We start from the raw sequence: 19,317 nt of genomic DNA on the forward strand, positions 1-19,317 counted from the left end.
TCTTTGCCTCTCCTTTCTCTCTCATCCCTTTCTCCTCCCGGGCAGGACTAAGCCCTGCTCAGCGCTGCCCTGCCTCTGATGTCCTGGGCTACCTTTGTTGACTGAGCTGGAGAGGAGAAAAGAGAAGAGAGAGAGAGGAGAGAGAGCTGATCTGGACATCTAATTCACCTCCTCAGAGGATCAGAGGGAAGCTGCAGTCCTCCTGTCCTCCTCTTCACCATAGAGAGAGAAAGAGAGGTGACATTGAACATGACTTGATACTGTGGAGACTGCTGGGACTGGTCCTAATATGAGCTTGGGTGCATCTCAATAGTTTTAAAGTTGCTCCCTCTCCTTCCTTGTTTCCTTTCCTTGTATATGTCCTTATGTGAAAGACCCTGAACAGTTAAGATCTGAGACTAGATGATCATGACAAGCCAGACTTGAAATGCAGTGTTGATGGTCAGTGTACATCTTTATCGTACGGCAGCAAGAAAACCCAACACGACACATTATTTTCTCTAGGATTCACAAGGGAGGATCAGCCGTACAGTAAACACGTTGCATTATACATTTGACAATGCATTTGGCTGAGAGTCACAGACACACCTATTACTTTAAACAGTGAGCCAAGTCTGTGATATCAAAGCTAGACAATATCCTGGTGTTGAGAGAAACTGTGTCAGGGAGAAAGGGGGAAGTCAGTCAACTCACTGGAGGCTGTTTCTCTCAGGCTCCTGGTTCCTGTTACACTGGTGTCAAAACGAGGAGGAGAGGAAGGAAGAGAAGAGGAAGAGAGGAGGAGAGGGAGGAAGAGAGGAGGAGAGGGAAGAAGAGAAGAGGAAGAGAGGAGGAGAAGGAGGAAGAGAGGAGGAAGAGAAGAGGAGAGGGAGGAAGAGAGGAGGAGAGGGAGGAAGAGAGGAGGAGAGGGAGGGAGGAAGAGAAGAGGAAGAGAGGAGGAGAGGGAGGAAGAGAGGGGGAGAGGGAGGAAGAGAGGGGGAGAGGGAGGGAGGAAGAGAAGAGGAAGAGAGGAGGAGAGGGAGGAAGAGAGGGGGAGAGGGAGGAAGAGAGGGGGAGAGGGAGGAAGAGAGGGGGAGAGGGAGGAAGAGAGGAGGAGAGGGAGGCAGAGAATGGGGAGAGGGAGGAAAAGGGCTAATTGTGATGGGCTGGAGGCTGCGGCGATTGGCAGCTGTGATCCACCTCTGTCTTTGTACTCCTTGGCCCCCTTGCTCTCTCCCGGCGCTCCCCACCCAAGTGACGTACGGAGGCTTTCAGAATCACACCAGGGGTGGCCCCGAGACACTACCACACTTCTCCACCCCTCCACCCCTGTCATTGATCGGCCTCCCAGTCAACTCCTGACCCTGGCCCCCTCCAGGATAGGAGCAACCCCAGAGGAAAGCTCTGCACAAAAAATAACTGTGACAGGAGGATTAAATAAAGAAAAAAAATGCCACAGAGTTGATCACGTCGGGAGGACTAAAAGAAAGAGAAAGAAGAGGGAAAACTTTGCAACTGGAACTACTGATCAAAGTAATTCCCCTCGGAGACCTGCCCTTAATGAGAGTTGTACAAGAGAGAGAAAGAGGGGAGGAAGACAGAGAAAGAGAGAGAGGGAGGGGAAAAAAAGACAAGTGGATGGCTCTAATTCTCCATTCCTATAGAGCGAAGGATGGGGGGAGCGTGCGGACGTGTATGTGGTATGGGGGCTAGCACAGGGTTAGGCAAGGGTGTATTCAGGATCTCTTAATGTCTTCACTGGGGGGGTTGGGGGAGCACAGAGAGCCAAGGCCAGGTTAATTAAACCCAAGGGGTTTCTGGGTAGTCATTTGAATATGTCACATAAATAGATGCTGAGTGTCAAGCAGGCAGGGCCGGATGGCACGGGTATAAGCAAACATGTTGACTATGCATTAAAAGACGGAGAGAGAGAGAATAAAAGGGGGCTCCATACTAATTTGTGCGACGCTACATGTACCCCCTCTCCTCCTTCCTCTGTTCTTGTATCCCCACTGCACACTGGATTTCTCAGAGTTATTAATGTTTGTCATTAGCAGCATTACGCCAGAGGACAGTGACTGGGGAGAGAAACCAAGCACAAATTTATATGGGACAAATATTGACAATAGCTCGCTCCTGGGTATTCGACGGAGAATAAAAGATGCAAACTATGTTAATGAATGGTAATTAACCACTGGGGCCTAGTGCTCCCCTGGATCGCAGCTAAATTGGTCCCTGAGTTGCCAGAGAAACAGTCCTGGGCTAATCCACCCTTTATTATAGAAAGATAAAGGAAGAAACGACATTATTAGCATATATTTGAAAGGGGGGTGGGATAAAAAGTAGATTTACTTCTTGTTAATTCATGAACGGATGATTTTACACAAGGTTGTTAATTGTACTTTTAAAAAAGAGAGAGGAGGAATAAAGTAAAACAAAGGGATGAGAAAGGAGGAGAGGAAGACATGATCAGAGAGAGCGAGAGAGGGAGACGTGTGGTGGTCTCGGGTGTAAGACTCCTGCTCAAGGACAGAGGAGACCCAGATCACTGATTGATATTCACAATGAATAATAAAAGAAGAGGAAGAGAGAAACATAAAAGTCTGGAGAGGTATGTCAAGGGTGCTCCCCCTCTACCACTGGGCTGTGTGTCTGTGGCCCACTGAAGACCCTCGTTAATGAAGTCAACAGTGGGGGTCGCTCGTTACCGTCGGAAACCATGCTGATGGTCTGCCAGTCGCCTGTCAATCATCTGGGAGACAGGGAGCCCCGCCTCCGACCGTCCAATAGAGGAACTGCATCGTGGTCCATCACTGTCAACAAGGCAGGACATAGTATGGATGCACTACTGTCTTTCTGTTAGTTACAGTTCTAGGTCTCGCTTTAAAAATATTTTTTTATCTCAACGAGACTAGCCTGGATATAAAACGGTTAAATGAAAACTATTCAAATGATTTGGTCTTAATGTAAACCACTGACCCAACAGTACATTCTGGCCATGAAAACATTGCAGCACATGAAGCGTCAAGAAAATAATATTTGTTTTAAAGTGGCTTTAAAGTGGTATGTAACTTTTTGGGCAACCTGATCAAATTAACAGAAATATGAGTTATAGATCTATCATTCTACTTGAAAGCAAGTCTAAGAAGCGGTAGATCCGTTCTGTGCACGCTGTTCTATGCTTCCCGTTCTGAAGTTTAGTTTTTGCGTCTTTTGGACACCAGCTTCAAACAGCTGAAACAACAATAGTTTTGGTTTTGGAAAATATATTTCACAGCGGTTTAGATGCGACAATGATTCTCTACACTATACTAGCATATTTTGTCACATAAACTGAAATTAGTTTTAGCAACCAGGAAATGGCGGAGAGATTTCTGCATAGTGCAACTTTAATGTGACATATCAATAATCTTGACTCCATAGTGTATAAATAAAACAATTGGCAACACACTTTTATTTAAATTCAGTTTCAAATCAATTAACAATATAACATAATTACCTATTGCAAAGTACAATATGAACTGAACACACAAATGTCTAGTAGTATTCTGAAATAAAACATATTTCAGAATACACCTAGACAAAACAAACAAACATAACACACAAAATTCATATTTTATGATATAATTTACATTTGGAGCATTTGGTCACTGAAACGTGAAAGGAACAATGGAATCCAATCGGCCCAAATGGTCAATGGAATGCAGGTGGCGGACTTGCTCGGAGAGTCCAGTACATCCTAAGAAGAGAGAGAGTATCTCTGCTTCTTACTTTAAGAGTGTACTTTTTCTTTCGTTGAGTCTGCACTGTTGGGTCAGGTCCCACTCCCAGCACCCTGGGGTCCTTGAGATCCACAATAAATTACAGAAAATATAAAAATAAAAAAACCATAAAAAACTAATGTCTAACTTTAAGTAAAAACGTAAGCATAACGTTATCATCACCCCAGGATGGCTTTTGGAGAAGGGAGAGAAAGGGAGGGAGCGTTTGTCTCTGTACTGTAAATTAGCCTGACGCTAAAGGGCCCTGTCTCGCAGATGGAGCGCGCTAACCACTAACACAGATGTTGGGGGCTCATTTACAAAGGCTGGGCCCCGGCACGCCACTAGACCGCTGCGTGAGCGAGTGGCTCGGAGTGAGTCGACAGCGCTTTTCTCGTAAATATTGGTTCTGGAAGCGCGGCGTGGAGGCAACTTCACACACGTGCGCATGCATGCGAACGCGCGCACACACACACACACAAACACACACACACACAGAGTAACTTCAGGTCGACTCGGCGAACTCAGCCCCCACTGAGAAAGAAAGGCCTGGGCACGAAGGAGGGATGGAGAGAGAAGAGGAGGAGAGTGAGAGGATGACAGTTTTTCCCAGCCGCAGCCCTCAGCCCCGGAGTGGGAGTCAGACGATTTCGCTGACTGGTGTTGTGAGCGCGGCCAGTGCTTCTGTCAGCACTTTCCTCTCCTTCATCTTCACACACAGCACCTCCATTAGGAGAGCAGCAGAGGGGATCTGTGGAGGGAGAGGGGGAGGGGGAGGGAGAGAGAGAGAGGGGGAGAGAGAGAGAGAGAGAGAGAGAGAGAGAGAGAGAGAGAGAGAGAGAGAGAGAGAGAAAGAAAGAAAGAGAGGAAAGAAAGAAAGAAGACAGAAAAAAACACAGAACAGTTAAAAAAGTGTGCTTTTTGACACTTGGCATCTTTTCAGAGGGCCGCTTTGTAGTTATTGTGGTACAGTAGAGAGAGGAGAGAGGTGGTGGGCCTGAGAGGGGTAGGAGAGAGGTGGTGGGCCTGAGAGGGGTAGTAGAGAGAGGAGAGAGGTGGTGGGCCAGAGAGGGGTAGTAGAGAGAGGAGAGAGGTGGTGGGCCAGAGAGGGGTAGTAGAGAGAGGAGAGAGGTGGTGGGCCAGAGAGGGGTAGTAGAGAGAGGAGAGAGGTGGTGGGCCTGAGAGGGGTAGTAGAGAGAGGAGAGAGGAGGTGGGCCAGAGAGGGGCAGTAGAGAGAGGAGAGAGGTGGTGGGCCAGAGAGGGGCAGTAGAGAGAGGCTGGGCCAAGGGGCAGTAGAGAATGGTGAAGGAGGACGAGAGGGTGGGCCTGAGCAGTAGGAGAGGCTGGGCCAGAGGGGGCAGTAGAGAGAGGCTGGGCCAGAGAGGGGCAGTAGGATGGGCCAGGAGAGAGAGGCTGGGCCAGAGAGGGGCAGTAGAGAGAGGCTGGGCCAGAGAGGGGCAGTAGAGAGGCTGGGCCAGAGAGGGGCAGTAGAGAGAGGCTGGGCCAGAGAGGGGCAGTAGAGAGAGGCTGGGCCAGAGAGGGGCAGTAGAGAGAGGCTGGGCCAGAGAGGGGCAGTAGAGAGAGGCTGGGCCAGAGAGGGGCAGTAGAGAGAGGCTGGGCCAGAGAGGGAGCAGTGAGAGAGAGGTGGGCCAGAGAGAGAAAAAGAGCAGTAGAGAGGGCTGGGCAGAGAGGGCAGTAGAGAGGGGTTGGGCCAGAGAGGGGCAGTAGAGAGAGGCTGGGCCAGAGAGGGGCAGTAGAGAGGGGTTGGGCCAGAGAGGGGTAGTAGAGAGGGGTTGGGCCTGAGATGAGCAGTAGAGAGGGGTTGGGCCTGAGAGGAGCAGTAGAGAGAGGCTGGGCCAGAGAGGGGTAGTAGAGAGAGGCTGGGCCAGAGAGGGGCAGTAGAGAGGGGTTGGGCCAGAGAGGGGTAGTAGAGAGGGGTTGGGCCAGAGAGGGGTAGTAGAGAGGGGTTGGGCCTGAGAGGAGCAGCAGAGAGGGGTTGGGCCAGAGAGGAGCAGCAGAGAGGGGTTGGGCCAGAGAGGGGCAGTAGAGAGGGGTTGGTCCATGTTTAGTGTTTTCCACAAAGCATTTCTTAAAAACAGATTACTTTCTCAATAATGTAAAAGGAACAGCTGAGCACTTTACAGTGAGGGAAAAAAAGTATTTGATCCCCTGCTGATTTTGTACGTTTGCCCACTGACAAAGACATGATCAGTCAGGTTTATTTGAACAGTGAGAGACAGAATAACAAAAATATCCAGAAAAACGCATGTCAAAAATGTTATAAATTGATTTGCATTTTAATGAGGGAAATAAGTATTTGACCCTCTGCAAACATGACTTAGTGACTTGGTGGCAAAACCTTGTTGGCAATCACAGAGGTCAGACGTTTCTTGTAGTTGGCCACAAGGTTTGCACACATCTCAGGAGGGATTTTGTTCCACTCCTCTTTGCAGATCTTCTCCAAGTCATTAAGGTTTCGAGGCTGACGTTTGGCAACACAAACCTTCAGCTCCCTCCACAGATTTTCTATGGGTTTAAGGTCTGGAGACTGGCTAGGCCACTCCAGGACCTTAATGTGATTCTTCTTGAGCCACTCCTTTGTTGCCTTGGCCGTGTGTTTTGGGTCATTGTCATGCTGGAATACCCATCCACGACCCATTTTCAATGCCCTGGCTGAGGGAAGGAGGTTCTCACCCAAAATTTGATGGTACATGGCCCGTCCATCGTCCCTTTGATGTGGTGAAGTTGTCCTTCCCTTAGCATAATGTTTCCACCTCCATGTTTGACGGTGGGGATGGTGTTCTTGGGGTCATAGGCAGCATTCCTCCTCCTCTAAACACGGCGAGTTGAGTTGATGCCAAAGAGTTCGATTTTGGTCTCATCTGACCACAACACTTTCACCCAGTTCTCCTCTGAATCATTCAGATGTTCATTGGCAAACTTCAGACGGCCCTGTATTTGTGCTTTCTTGAGCAGGGGGACCTTGCGGGCACTGCAGGATTTCAGTCCTTCACGTCGTAGTGTGTTACCAATTGTTTTCTTGGTGACTATAGTCCCAGCTGCCGTGAGATCATTGACAAGATCATCCCGTGTAGTTCTGGGCTGATTCCTCACTGTTCTCATGATCATTGCAACTCCACGAGGTGAGATCTTGCATGAAGTCCCAGGCCGAGGGAGATTGACAGTTATTTTGTGTTTCTTCCATTTGAATAATCGCACCAACTGTTGTCACCTTCTCACCAAGCTGCTTAGCGATGGTCCTTGTAGCCCATTCCAGCCTTGTGTTGGTCTACAATCTTGTCCCCGACATCCTTGGAGAGCTCTTTCTGGTCTTGGCCATGGTGGAGAGTTTGGAATCTGATTGATTGATTGCTTCTGGAAAGGTGTCTTTTAAAGGTAACAAACTGAGATTAGGAGCACTCCTTAAGAGTGTGCTCCTAATCTCAGCTTGTTACCTGTAGAAAAGACACCTGGGAGCCAGAAATCTTTCTGATTGAGAGAGGGTCAAATACTTATTTCCCTCATTAAAATGCAAATCAATTTATAACATTTTTTTGACATCGTTTTCTGGATTTTTGTTGTTGTTATTCTGTCTCTCACTGTTCAAATAAACCTACCATTAAAATTATAGACTGATCATTTCTTTGTCAGTGGGCAAACGTACAAAATCAGCAGGGGATCAAATACTTTTTTCCCTCACTGTATGTTATTTTAGGATGTCCTGAGGTACACTATATATACAAAAGTATGTGGGCACCCCTTCAAATTAGTGGATTCGGCTATTTCAGCCACACCCATTGCTGACAGGTGTATAACATCGAGCACACAGTCATGCAATCTCCATAGACAAACATTGGCAGTAGAATGGCCTTACTGAAGAGCTCTGACTTTCAACGTGGCACCGTCATAGGATGCCACCTTTCCAACAAGTCAGTACGTCACAAATTCTGCCTTGCTAGAGCTGCCCCGGTCAACTGTAAGTGCTGTTATTGTGAAGTGGAAACGTCTAGGAGCAACAACGGCTCAGCCGCGAAGTGGTAGGCCACACAATATCACACAACGGGACTGCCGAGTGCTGAAGCATGTAGCGCGTAAAAATTATCTGTCCTCAGTTGCAACACTCACTACGAGTTCCAAACTGCCTCTGGAAGCAACGTCAGCACAATAACTGTTTGTTATGGGTTTCCATGGCTGAGCAGCTGCACACAAGCCTAAGATCACTATGCGCAATGACAAGCGTCAACTGTAGAGGTGTAAAGCTCGCCGCCATTGGACTCTGGCGCAGTGGAATCGCGTTCTCTGGAGTGATGAATTACGCTTCACCATCTGGCAGTCCGACGGACAAATCTGGTTTTGGCGGATGCTAGGAGAACACTACCTGCCCAAATGCATAGTGGCAACTGTAAAGTTTGGTGGAGGAGGAATAATGGTCTGGGGCTGTTTTTCATGGGTTGGGCTAGGCATACAATTACATTCTAGACGATTCAGTGCCTCCAACTTTTTGGCAACAGTTTGGGGAAGGCCCTTTCCTGTTTCAGCATGACAATGCCCCCTTGCACAAAGCGAGGTCCATACAGAAATGGTTTGTCTAGATTGGTGTGGAAGAACTTGACTGGCCTGCACAGAGCCCTGACCTCAACCCCATCGAACACCTTTGGGATGAATAGGAACGCAGACTGCGAGCCAGGCCTAATCGCCCAACATCAGTGCCCGACCTCACTAATGCTTGTGGCTGAATGGAAGCAAGTCCCCGCAGCATTGTTCCAACATCTAGTGGAAAGCCTTCCCAGAAGAGTGGAGGCTGTTATAGCAGCAAGGGGGGGTCCAATGCCATATTAATGCCCATGATTTTTGACTGGTGTCCCGCTACTCAGCATTCTCTCTGAGTGAACATTCAGTGTTGGATACGAAAGGAGAGGAAGACATTTTAGACTAATGAGAGTTGCACTCAGTGGAGGAATATTTTGGGTTTCTCTCACTGTGTGTGTGGTTTCCTTGCTGCGGGCGAGGGAGAGAGAGAGGGGGCAGTCTTAACCTTAGCGCTGCGGCTAATTTTGTTTTTGCTCTCGCCTCTCAAAACCGACACAAGGACTTTATTGAAATCAGGCCCAGGCGATCAAAGGAAGATATATCACACATAAATATTCACATCAACTCTATGCATCCACTCTGAAACGCTGGGAAACCTATTCATTCCTGTAGTTTAAAAAAAAATCTCACTGTGGCCAGATTTAAGTAGTGGACTGAAGCTGCCTTAGCTCTAAAACTCTTTAAAAATGGTACTATGCTTTAACCATGAAACATATTATTATAAACCAGATGATCACTAAGTACCGTAGCTTAAAGGTTCTCGTTACTTCACGGTCAGATAACCAGGTGATCTTGAAAGTGATTTGAAGTGGTTTACTGGGGGCATTATACACAAGTTACACATTCAAGCGGTTTATTTTCTCTCTCTCTCTCTCTCTCTCTCTCACACACACACACACACACACACGTCATTTAGCAAATGCTCTTATCCAGAGCGACCTATAGGAGCAATTAGGGTTAAGTGCCTTGCACATGCATGCACGTATGTGTGTGTGTGTATGTGTGTCTCTCTATGTGTGTGTGCAGCGTGCACCTGTGTAGACCAGAGGGAGAAGGTCCCAGTGCTGAGTGCATCAAACAGAGCTCTGCTCCTCTGAGCCTGCTCTACCACTGCTGAGACATATCTCTGCTCCTCTGAGCCTGCTTTCCCACTGCTGAGACGTCTCTCTGCTCCTCTGAGCCTGCTCTCCCACTGCTGAGACGTCTCTCTGCTCCTCTGAGCCTGCTCTCCCACTGCTGAGAGGTCTCCCTGCTCCTCTGAGCCTGCTCTCCCACTGCTGAGACATATCTCTGCTCCTCTGAGCCTGCTCTCCCACTGCTGAGACGTCTCTCTGCTCCTCTGAGCCTGCTCTCCCACTGCTGAGACGTCTCTCTGCTCCTCTGAGCCTGCTCTCCCACTGCTGAGACGTCTCTCTGCTCCTCTGAGCCTGCTCTCCCACTGCTGAGACGTCTCCTCTGCTCCTCTGAGCCTGCTCCCACTGCTGAGACGTATCTTCTGCTCTCTGAGCCTGCTCTCCCACTGCTGAGACGTCTCTCTGCTCCTCTGAGCCTGCTCTCCCACTGCTGAGACGTCTCTCTGCTCCTCTGAGCCTGCTCTCCCACTGCTGAGACGTCTCTCTGCTCCTCTGAGCCTGCTCTCCCACTGCTGAGACGTCTCAATCACAGCTCAGCTCCTCACCACTGCTCTAATCAGCTAACTACAGTACACGTACAGCCACTAACTAAGCAAACAAACAACTACACAGTCAAATATAGTATTAAGAGATGCTACAGCACGGGGCTATGGGAGAGAGGAGGTAACAAAGGTAAACATACTGATTGAGAAGTGTACCTCAGTCTAGTCTGGTGTAAGTCTGTGTAACTCATAGTCTACATAAACACAACCTTCCTTATTCACAGAGGTCACCTATCTGGTTTGTATGCTGTTTGTATTCTGTCAAAAGGGCCTCTGTACTTCTGCACAGAACGTTCCTCAGCAGCCGCATGGGTTACATTTGTGACAGACAGTGAGATCAAACACAGACTTTGCTACCTGGGGCAGGTGCACACACAGGCCCTGGAGTGACACACACACACACGCTCTCTCTAATGGCACCAGAGGGACCGTTAGGGCCTGTCATTACCATGTAACTGCTGCTTTACAGGGGCCCGGGCCCCTGGGGCAGCTAGCACGTTTTCAGTGGACACCCCCATGAGTGTTTTTCACAGCCCCTCCTAGAACCTGTTTTGGTCATTGTCAGTGACTCTTTGTTAGTTCCACCTTCTGTTTGAGTGACCATTTTTGGTTTCTTGCTGGGGAACGTAACAAAATGTTCCCCAGCAAGAAACCAACAATTGTTAACTAGCAACAACAACTGGGCCCGAAAAGACATCCACCAGGAGCGCCCCCTTAATTTGACCAAGAAGAGGCAAACAAAATCAAACCCCACACCAAACTTAAAAGACAGGAAGCAAACCAAAAAGTGGAACAAAATGAAAACATGGAAGATCAGATAAAGGATCGTTTTTTTAGAACACAAATAGGGAGCACGAACAAAAGGTGTTGACCCTCCACATCTCTCAAGACAACTGGAGCACAGGGCCAGCCGCTCTTAAATATCACCTGGGCCAGCACAGGTGAAACGGCTTCTGACTAACGCGATGACAAGCCAGCACAGGTGTAACACATACTGACTAACGAGGTGACACCAATCTGTGCACCCAACATGCTAACGTCCAACCCCGAAATATACATGGAAAAAAAACCAAAGCCTGTGACACCTTCCCCCTAGCCCTCATCACTATTCAACAGGCCCCGCAGACCAGAGCGATTGTCTGGATACGTTTTCATTAACACGCCCTGGTGTGTTAGCGCTGACGTGCTAAGCTATCCGCGTTGAAAGTCTGCGTGTGTGTGTGTTGAGAGACAATGCAAGGGGGGCCAGGGGCGTGACGTAAAGGTGGTTTTACCAGACCAATTAAATGACACTGTTATTCCAGAGCCTGGGGCGCCGCTGGAGGCGGGGTAGCCGTTCGCGGTACAACACCGGGGCTCCCATTGTGCGTTAGATGCCATTACGTACACAACACCTCCCTTAACCGATCGATCATTCAGACGCTTTTTGTTCTCCCTCAGAACAGGTTAGCAGGTTTCCAGGCCCAATGAGAGTAGAGGTAGACATGCATGGTGTTAGTGTGGCTGTCTAGATAGAAATGGGAAGAGGGAGGGGATGACAGAGAAAAAGGAGAGGTAACAACACGTTTTATTTGCTGCATTGCAGGAAAGTTCTCTTGCAACAGGGTGATCAAATTAAGATCAAATTAAGATCCTACATCTGTATGTATCAAATCATTCCTCATATCTTTACCTCTTAGAAATGTGATTGACTGATTGATGGACTGATTGATTTAAAAATGCTTTAGATTCAATGCTTGTTCTCCAGGCCACTTCCATACACCACTGAAATGGTACAATATGTTTTACCGTCACTTGTAAAGCGTCGATAAGCCGCCTCCAATCTAGGCCACCGAGGGGAAAGGAAGGAGCTGAGTGAATGAGAGAGGAGCTACTTAACATGATCACAGGGAAACACTGTGATCTTTGATCTGCTCACTTTTGTTTGAAATCAAAGTTATCAAAACGGGGAATAAACAACAAGGAACAAAACAACAACACACAAAACCTACTAAAAAAAAGTCTGCATTTGATTATCCCGATAATGAATATGTCACATGCAGATTAAAAAAGAAAAAAACTCATCGGCAGCTCAGGTGAGTAAAGGAAGAAAAAAAAGAAAAATCACCAAAGCGGTCTATTCTTCTTCTCCTTGGTAATTACGGTTCTCTCTCTTTTTCTCTGTCTCGTTGCCGTGTTACTTTCTATTCTCCACTTTAGAGCCCTGGGAGACTGATATGAAAGGGAATTGGACACTTGGGGCCATAGATACTGTAATTAAAAATCTCTCCTTTATTTTTTAGTTGATATGTTGTTGGGAAACATCATCAGGTCTGTGCAACCTGCGTTGTTAGACCTGACCTAAATACAGCCCAGATTAAACGCTTCAGGAACGCTACAGCAGGCCTTTGTTTTTCACTCATTAGGAGTGGAAATGAGGTGATCATCACAGACACAATTCAGGTATAAATATACTAAGGTTATATCCATACAAAAGGATGCTGCAACGCTGCTGAAACACTTTTATACCTGTTGGCAGAAACATACGATACTGTACAGTATACTGAAGTGTGTCATCCTATGACAAATCATGATGACTTGACTGTTATGGTGCTGTTTCACAGAAGTTTGACTTTCTTCAGCAATGAGCCCTCATAACAGGCTAACATTACTCAATGAGCCATCATAACAGGCTAACATTACTCAACAAGCCATCATAACAGGCTAAAATAACTCAATGAGCCATCATAACATGCTAACATTACTCAATAAGCCATCATAACATGCTAACATTACTCAACAAGCCATCATAACAGGCTAAAATAACTCAACGAGCCATCATAACATGCTAACATTACTCAATGAGCCATTATAACAGGCTAACATTATTCAATGAGCCATTAGAACAGGCTAACATTATTCAATGAGCCATTAGAACAGGCTAACATTATTTAATGAGCCATTATAACAGGCTAACATTATTCAATGAGCCATTTGAACAGGCTAACATTATTCAATGAGCCATTATAACAGGCTAACATTACTCAACAAGCCATTATAACAGGCTAACCACAGGAGGTTGGTGGCACCTTAATTGGGTAGGATGGGCCCGTGGTAATGGCTGGAGCAGAATAGTGGAATGGTATCAACAACATCAAAAATATGGTTTGATGTCATTCCATTTGCTCCGTTCCAGCCATTATTATGAGCCGTCCTCCCCTCAGCAGCCTCCACTGAGGCTAACATCATCCAATGAGCCATCATAACAAGCTAACAATATCCAATAAGTCATCATAACAGGATAACATTATCCAATGAGCCACCATAACAGGCTAACATCATCCAATGAGCCATCATAACAGGGTAACATTACTCAATGAGGCCCAAGCCCTATCCAACAGCCGACTGTATGTAGAATGTCCCCTTTAGCATCAATTCCCTTTTGTGTGCCTACTTCAACAAAGTCGGCCAGTGTAGATCACTAAGGCAAATAAAGTAATACAGCTCCAGAATAATCTTGACTGGCCAACTCAATCCAAACTCTATTAGTGTACAGAGTCTTTGTATGAATACACTATGTAGCTTGTGATCACAGTAGTTGTAAACACAGAGAGGAAGGTCATAGTCTACTTTGGTCTCTCCTCGTCACACAAACCCCATCGCCCACCTCCCCTAGGGCCCCCCAATCCCTGCCTTGCCCACCCCCCCCCAACAAGTCCCAGTGACACATTTACAGTACAAAGGCTGAGAATTCCCCCCCTTCACACAACACAGTCACTGCTGATTTAATTAGCCCAATCATTAAACAAGGCTTAATTAGAGTCACTTCTTTCTGAAGGAAAAACACTAGCTGGAGCTCATCGCTGTTCCTTGTCATTACTGCAGAATAACTGCAGATGATATCCTCCATTGCTACGCCAGCGTTGACAACAAACAAACAAGTTGGAGAAGTTGGTAATATTGTTGTTTGGGCATGGCGGTGCTTGACTCAAAAGTTATAATGATGTTGGTTGAGTATGTTAGTATGTAGCCTTGCACATGCCATGGCCTGTGTCAGCTGGAACTGTTCATAGGAGCAGGAGCCGGTCTGCTGTTTTCTGTAGCGTGAGGCAGCTTGATGTACAAGTACACCCCTTGGACAGGACGCTAGTCTGGGTGACATGACAGTCTCAACAAACATCAATGTTTACAGGTAGACTCAGCCATGCACCAAGTAAACAGGAATATTGGGTCGAATTCCGCAACAACTAGGAGCATTGAAGCGTGAGGCTAACGCCTCGATCACAACGGCAGCGTCATTGCGTTTTGGTACACCAGAAGTACATTCATTTCCAAAGGAACGCTGCGTTTGCCTTGCAGCATTGCGTTGCAAAGGCAGTTGCAGTGCGTTCTGTGTGGTGCATACGTTGGATTTATCGAACGTATGCGTCAAACTGTATGCGTAGACGGCTTGACAGAAATGTTAGCAGAAGGTGAATGTTGAACTTTTGTTGCACACATATCCAGATGATGCTGCGTACCATTTTGCGCAATGACGCTGTTGGTGTGATCGAGGCGTAAACTTCTCAGATGTTTTGGTCCCATAGCTATCACGTTGTAGCAGTGTGTAGCGCCCCCATGCAGATACTCCGTGTGACTGCGTGAGAGCAAAGTCTTGCATCGCGCTCATCTGCATATCTGCGGTGCTGCTCGTGGCAACGTCATATCGCTGAGTCTCAGTTAAAGTACTGTTGTCTAAGGGGCCTTGATTGAAGTACAGGCCCAGATATGTAGAGTACACTACAGTAAAGCTATTAAGTTAATCTTCTCTTAATGGACCCTGGGTTGACACAGTGCGGAGCCTATAACAACCAAACACCTCCCCCGAGGGTACTGAAGGGTAAATATTACGACTCAATATCACACCAGCTTCCGCCACCCTCTAGTAAAACCTGAGCGTCCTCCCAATCGGCGATCGTAAAGGGCAGTGCGCCGACGACTTTTTCAATGTTTTGTTTTGGATGTCGGGAGGGTTGAGTAGAAGGTTAAAGCTACAGTCTGTGATCTGGGACTCTGTTCAATGGTCATTTCAATTCAACAGGGCTTCTGTTTTGTTGTTTTCCCGAATTCCAGAATGTAGCTTTAAAATGAGTGAGAAAGATGATCTAGGGAAGGACGGGGAGCAGTTCATTATGGGCCAAACAAACTGCAGATTGAAGCCCATTACAAATCCCAAATCACACCCTATTCCCTATTTTCAATAGGGCAATGGCCAAAAGTAGTGCACTAAATAGAGAATAGGCTGCCATTTGGGAGGCAGAAGCCCATATATGCAGTCATTTCCCCGTGTTCATAAAGCCAGGCCCATTAAACTCAGCTCCAGTCAATAATTAGGATGCCACAAATAAACCAAGGCAATTAAATCAATATGGGCCTGGGCCATTTCAACCCCATTCTCCCTGGGCTGGTGATTGGCTAGACACCCTGTGGCACAGGGCACATCTTCAGACACTACATCTTAGTGCTGTGTTATTCATGGGGGTGTAGTGGCTGGTGTGGGGCTGGGGCCCCCTGGCTAGTAAATTATTATGAGAGGAGGGGAACACCAGTGGAGCTGGGTAGGTGTGTGTAGGAGCCTAAGATGGCGTTCTACTGAGAGATATTTGGCTTTATTTCATTAAAAGCCACCGGTGGAGAGGAGAGAAAGAGAGAGAGAGCGAGAGAGAGAGAGAAGGAGAGGGAGCGAGAGAGGGGGAAAGAGAGAGAGGGAAAGAGGGGGAGAGAGAGAGAGAGAGGAGGAAATGAGATGCAATGTTTCATTTGTCTGTGAGAGGACGTGTGGGGCAGTAGTGAGGGGTGACAAGATAATAAAGATCTGGCCTTGTGCAGATAACCAGAACACTTTTCTTTGAAAGCTAAGTGTGCTTGTACTGTAGCTATCAGTAGAGAGTGGTGTTATTAAAGTATTCACATGAACACACTAGCGTTCAAACACCATCACCCATACACACCACATCTACCACACCAACACTAAAAACACAATAGATCCGCTTTCAAAATCACGCATCAACGACACACACACACACACACACACAGTGTTGCTTACTGCGCGCTAACCTTGTGGGGACACACAATTCAGTCCCATTCCGTCTATTTTCCCTAAACCAACCCGTACTCCTTACCCTAACTTAAGCCAGAAAACCTAACCTTAACCCTAACCCCTAACCCTAATTCTAACCCTAACACTAATTCTAACCTTAACCCTAAACCCCCTATAAATAGCATTTGACCTCGTGGGGACTAACAAAATGTCCCCAGTTTTTTTGTTATTTTACTATTCTTGTAGGGACTTCTGGTCCCCACTATAGTTAAACACGTCCACACACACACACTAAACTAGCCACTGTGTCAGGGCCTCTACCTCTGTCCTTGTTATGTTGACGTGTGGCTGGCTGGTGTGGTGTTGACAGTGACAGTGAGCCTGGCTGGCTGGTGTGGTGTTGACAGTGACAGTGAGCCTGGCTGGCTGGTGTGGTGTGTGGCAGAGACAGTGAGCCTGATGGCTGGTAAGTGGTGTTGACAGTGACAGTGAGGAGCCTGGCTTTGGCTGCTGTGGTGTTGACAGTAACAGTGGAGCTCGGCTGGCTGGTCGTGGTGTTGACAGTGACAGTGAGCCTGGCTGGCTGGTGGTGTTGACCAGTAACAGTGAGCCCGGCTGGCTGGTGTGGTGTTGTAATAGTGAGTTGCAGCTGGCTGGTGTGGTGTTGAAAGTGACAGTGAGCCTTGGCTGGCTGGTGTGGTGTTGAAGTGCAACAGTGAGCTGGCTGGCTGGTGTGGTGCTGACAGTGAGTCTGGCTGGCTGGTGTGGTGTTGAAAAGCGATACAGTGAGCTGCAGCTGGCTGGTGTGGTGTTGACAGTGACAGTGAGCCTAAGGCTGGCTGGTGTGGTGTTGACAGTGACAGTGACCTGGCCCGGGCGGTGAGTGGTGGTGCCAGCTGTGGCCTAGAGCCAGACACAGTAGACAGACACACAGCCCAGTGACTGATGGTTCTGCTATTGACAGTACCACTGAGATAATAAAGTGCTGTCCCACAGGCAGCTCCATTACGGCCTGACAGTGACAGGACTAGACTGCTGCTGAAGGAGTCAGGACACACACACACACACACACCAAGTGACAGCCAGCCAGCTAAGGGACATGGATCTCCTTGCCTATTTTCTCTCTCTCTCTCTGTCTATTTCTGCATCTCTTCCTTTGGACGGTGACAGGGGCAGTGTGGAGGAACAGGGGCAGATCATACTTCACTATGTAGGGAAGCCTGTTATTGTAGTGCCACTGCCTCAGGCAGCAGGTTGACAGATAAGGCCATAGTGTTCACTGTTTCACATTCTGCTGCTCACTAAGCAACTCAAATGGATGACAGGAAGACAGGGAGGGACACTGCTGCCCAGCATGACAGTAGAGACAGAACAGTTGTACTGTGGAGACTAGTGCTGCCTGGTTTCTAGAATATTCTCAGTTCTATTGATGTATGTATTATGTATTCTCAGTTCTCTAAAGACAACGTGTCAGTGTGTGAAGATAGGATGCACACTGACAAGGAACAACTACCTGTGGTCTTCCACTGTATGTCTCCACATCGTCACCTTATGAAAATGACACACACCTACAGTCACACACAGAGACAGAGACACAGAGACAGAGAGACATAGACACAGAGACATAGACACAGAGACACACAGAGAGACACAGAGAGACACAGAGACACAGAGACACAGAGACACAGAGACACACAGAGAGACAGAGACAGAGAAGGAGACAGAGAAGCAAAGGAGAACAGACACAGGACAGAGAGACAGAGAGACACAGAGAAGCAGAGAGACAGAGAGACAGAGAGACAGAGAGACAGAGAGACAGAGAGACAGAGAGACAGAGAGACACAGAGACAGAGAGACACAGAGACAGAGAGACAGAGAGACAGAGAGACAGATGCTGTAGAGTACAGTACACATCACTAGCACAACTAACCACAGTCACACTGGGCTTCCTTTTTCTACTACTGGTGTAAAATCTCACCTACCAACAAACTCCCCTTGATCTGTGTGTGTGTGTGAGTGTGTGTGTGAGAGAGATCCTTGTCCCTCTAGAGTTACTGTGAGTTTATTAAGCCAGGCAGTGAGAGAGAGAGACCGATAGCACAAAAAAAAGAGACTTGAAAGGGGATGGATAGAAAAAGAGAGAGAGAGAGAGAGAGAGGGGGGTCACCACGGCAGTGTCTGTGGCCCCCTCCGGGACCCGCGGGCTAGTCTCAGCCTTGTCATCCCCCTTGCCTCCCCCTCTCTCTCCTCTGCCCGCGGAAAACGTCGATAGCAGCCTGCCGGTGGACCGTCTCTGGTGGATGCTCGCTCATTCTCCCGGCATCGACAGCAACGCCAAATCAATATTTAGTTCCCCACTAACAAGCTGCCTTGGGGTCTGAGCCAGAGAGAGCGAGAGAGAGAAAGAGAGAAAGGGAGGGAAGGAATGCAGGAGGACAGTGGTGGAGTGGGGGCCTGAGAGCTGTCTGGCTGGAAGGGAAAAACATGGATTGAGTGGAGCCAGTGTGTGTGTGTGTGTGTGTGTGTGTGTGAGGGGAGGTGAAAAGGTCATAGGAGGAGCCGGTGTGTGTCGTGGTGCGGAGGCGACGCATGAGTGCCTGCAGCGAGAATTGACATGGACACGGAGACACACTCAATCTGAAACGTATCACACAGAGCTGACAGCACATACACACAGACAAGTGCTCGTAAACAACACACACTCTGCTATCCTCAGTGTTTTCTACTCTTCATTGTAACTAGTTCATTATTGATTTAGACAAACATTTGTTGGTTCATCTCTATGTGAGACAACAATGGCTGAACTATCATTACCAGTGATGTGGTTGTAAATAAAAATCGGTGGGTAAACTCTGATCTCCGTTCGCAGTGAGTAAAGTACTTTCAACGCATTTACCCCCAAAAATATAAAACTCTAAAAAATATATACAGTGTGTGTTTACCCTCTACTACACCACTGATCTTTACTACTGTAGATACAGTGGCTTGCGAGAGTATTCACCCCCCCCCCCCTTTTGTTGCCTTACAACCTGGAATTAAAATGGATTTTTGGTGGGTTTGTATCATTTGATTACCTTGAAGATGCAAAATATTTTTTATTGTGAAACAAACAAGAAATAAGACAACAAAACAGAAAACTTGAGCGTGCATAACTATTCACCCCCTCAAAGTCAATACCTTGTAGAGCCACCTTTTGCAGCAATTACAGCTGCAAGATTTTTGCCCATTCTTCAAGGCAAAACTGCTCCAGCTCC

The 19,317-nt window shown here is 47.5% G+C and overlaps 1 protein-coding gene across 1 annotated transcript in view; it reads right to left on the reverse strand.

The window, feature by feature from the left end:
• Positions 1–3,418: 3,418 nt before the first annotated feature.
• Positions 3,419–19,317, reverse strand: part of LOC123492686 (predicted GPI-anchored protein 58) — a 33,684-nt gene continuing 17,785 nt past the window's right edge. Inside the window, exon 6 of the mRNA XM_045225468.1 lies at positions 3,419–4,491. Coding sequence (XP_045081403.1) covers positions 4,381–4,491 — 111 coding nt within the window. The 3' untranslated portion in view covers positions 3,419–4,380. The remainder of the gene's footprint in view (positions 4,492–19,317) is intronic.

The sequence above is a fragment of the Coregonus clupeaformis genome, chromosome 15, assembly GCF_020615455.1.
Source record: "Coregonus clupeaformis isolate EN_2021a chromosome 15, ASM2061545v1, whole genome shotgun sequence".
NCBI lineage: Eukaryota > Metazoa > Chordata > Actinopteri > Salmoniformes > Salmonidae > Coregonus > Coregonus clupeaformis.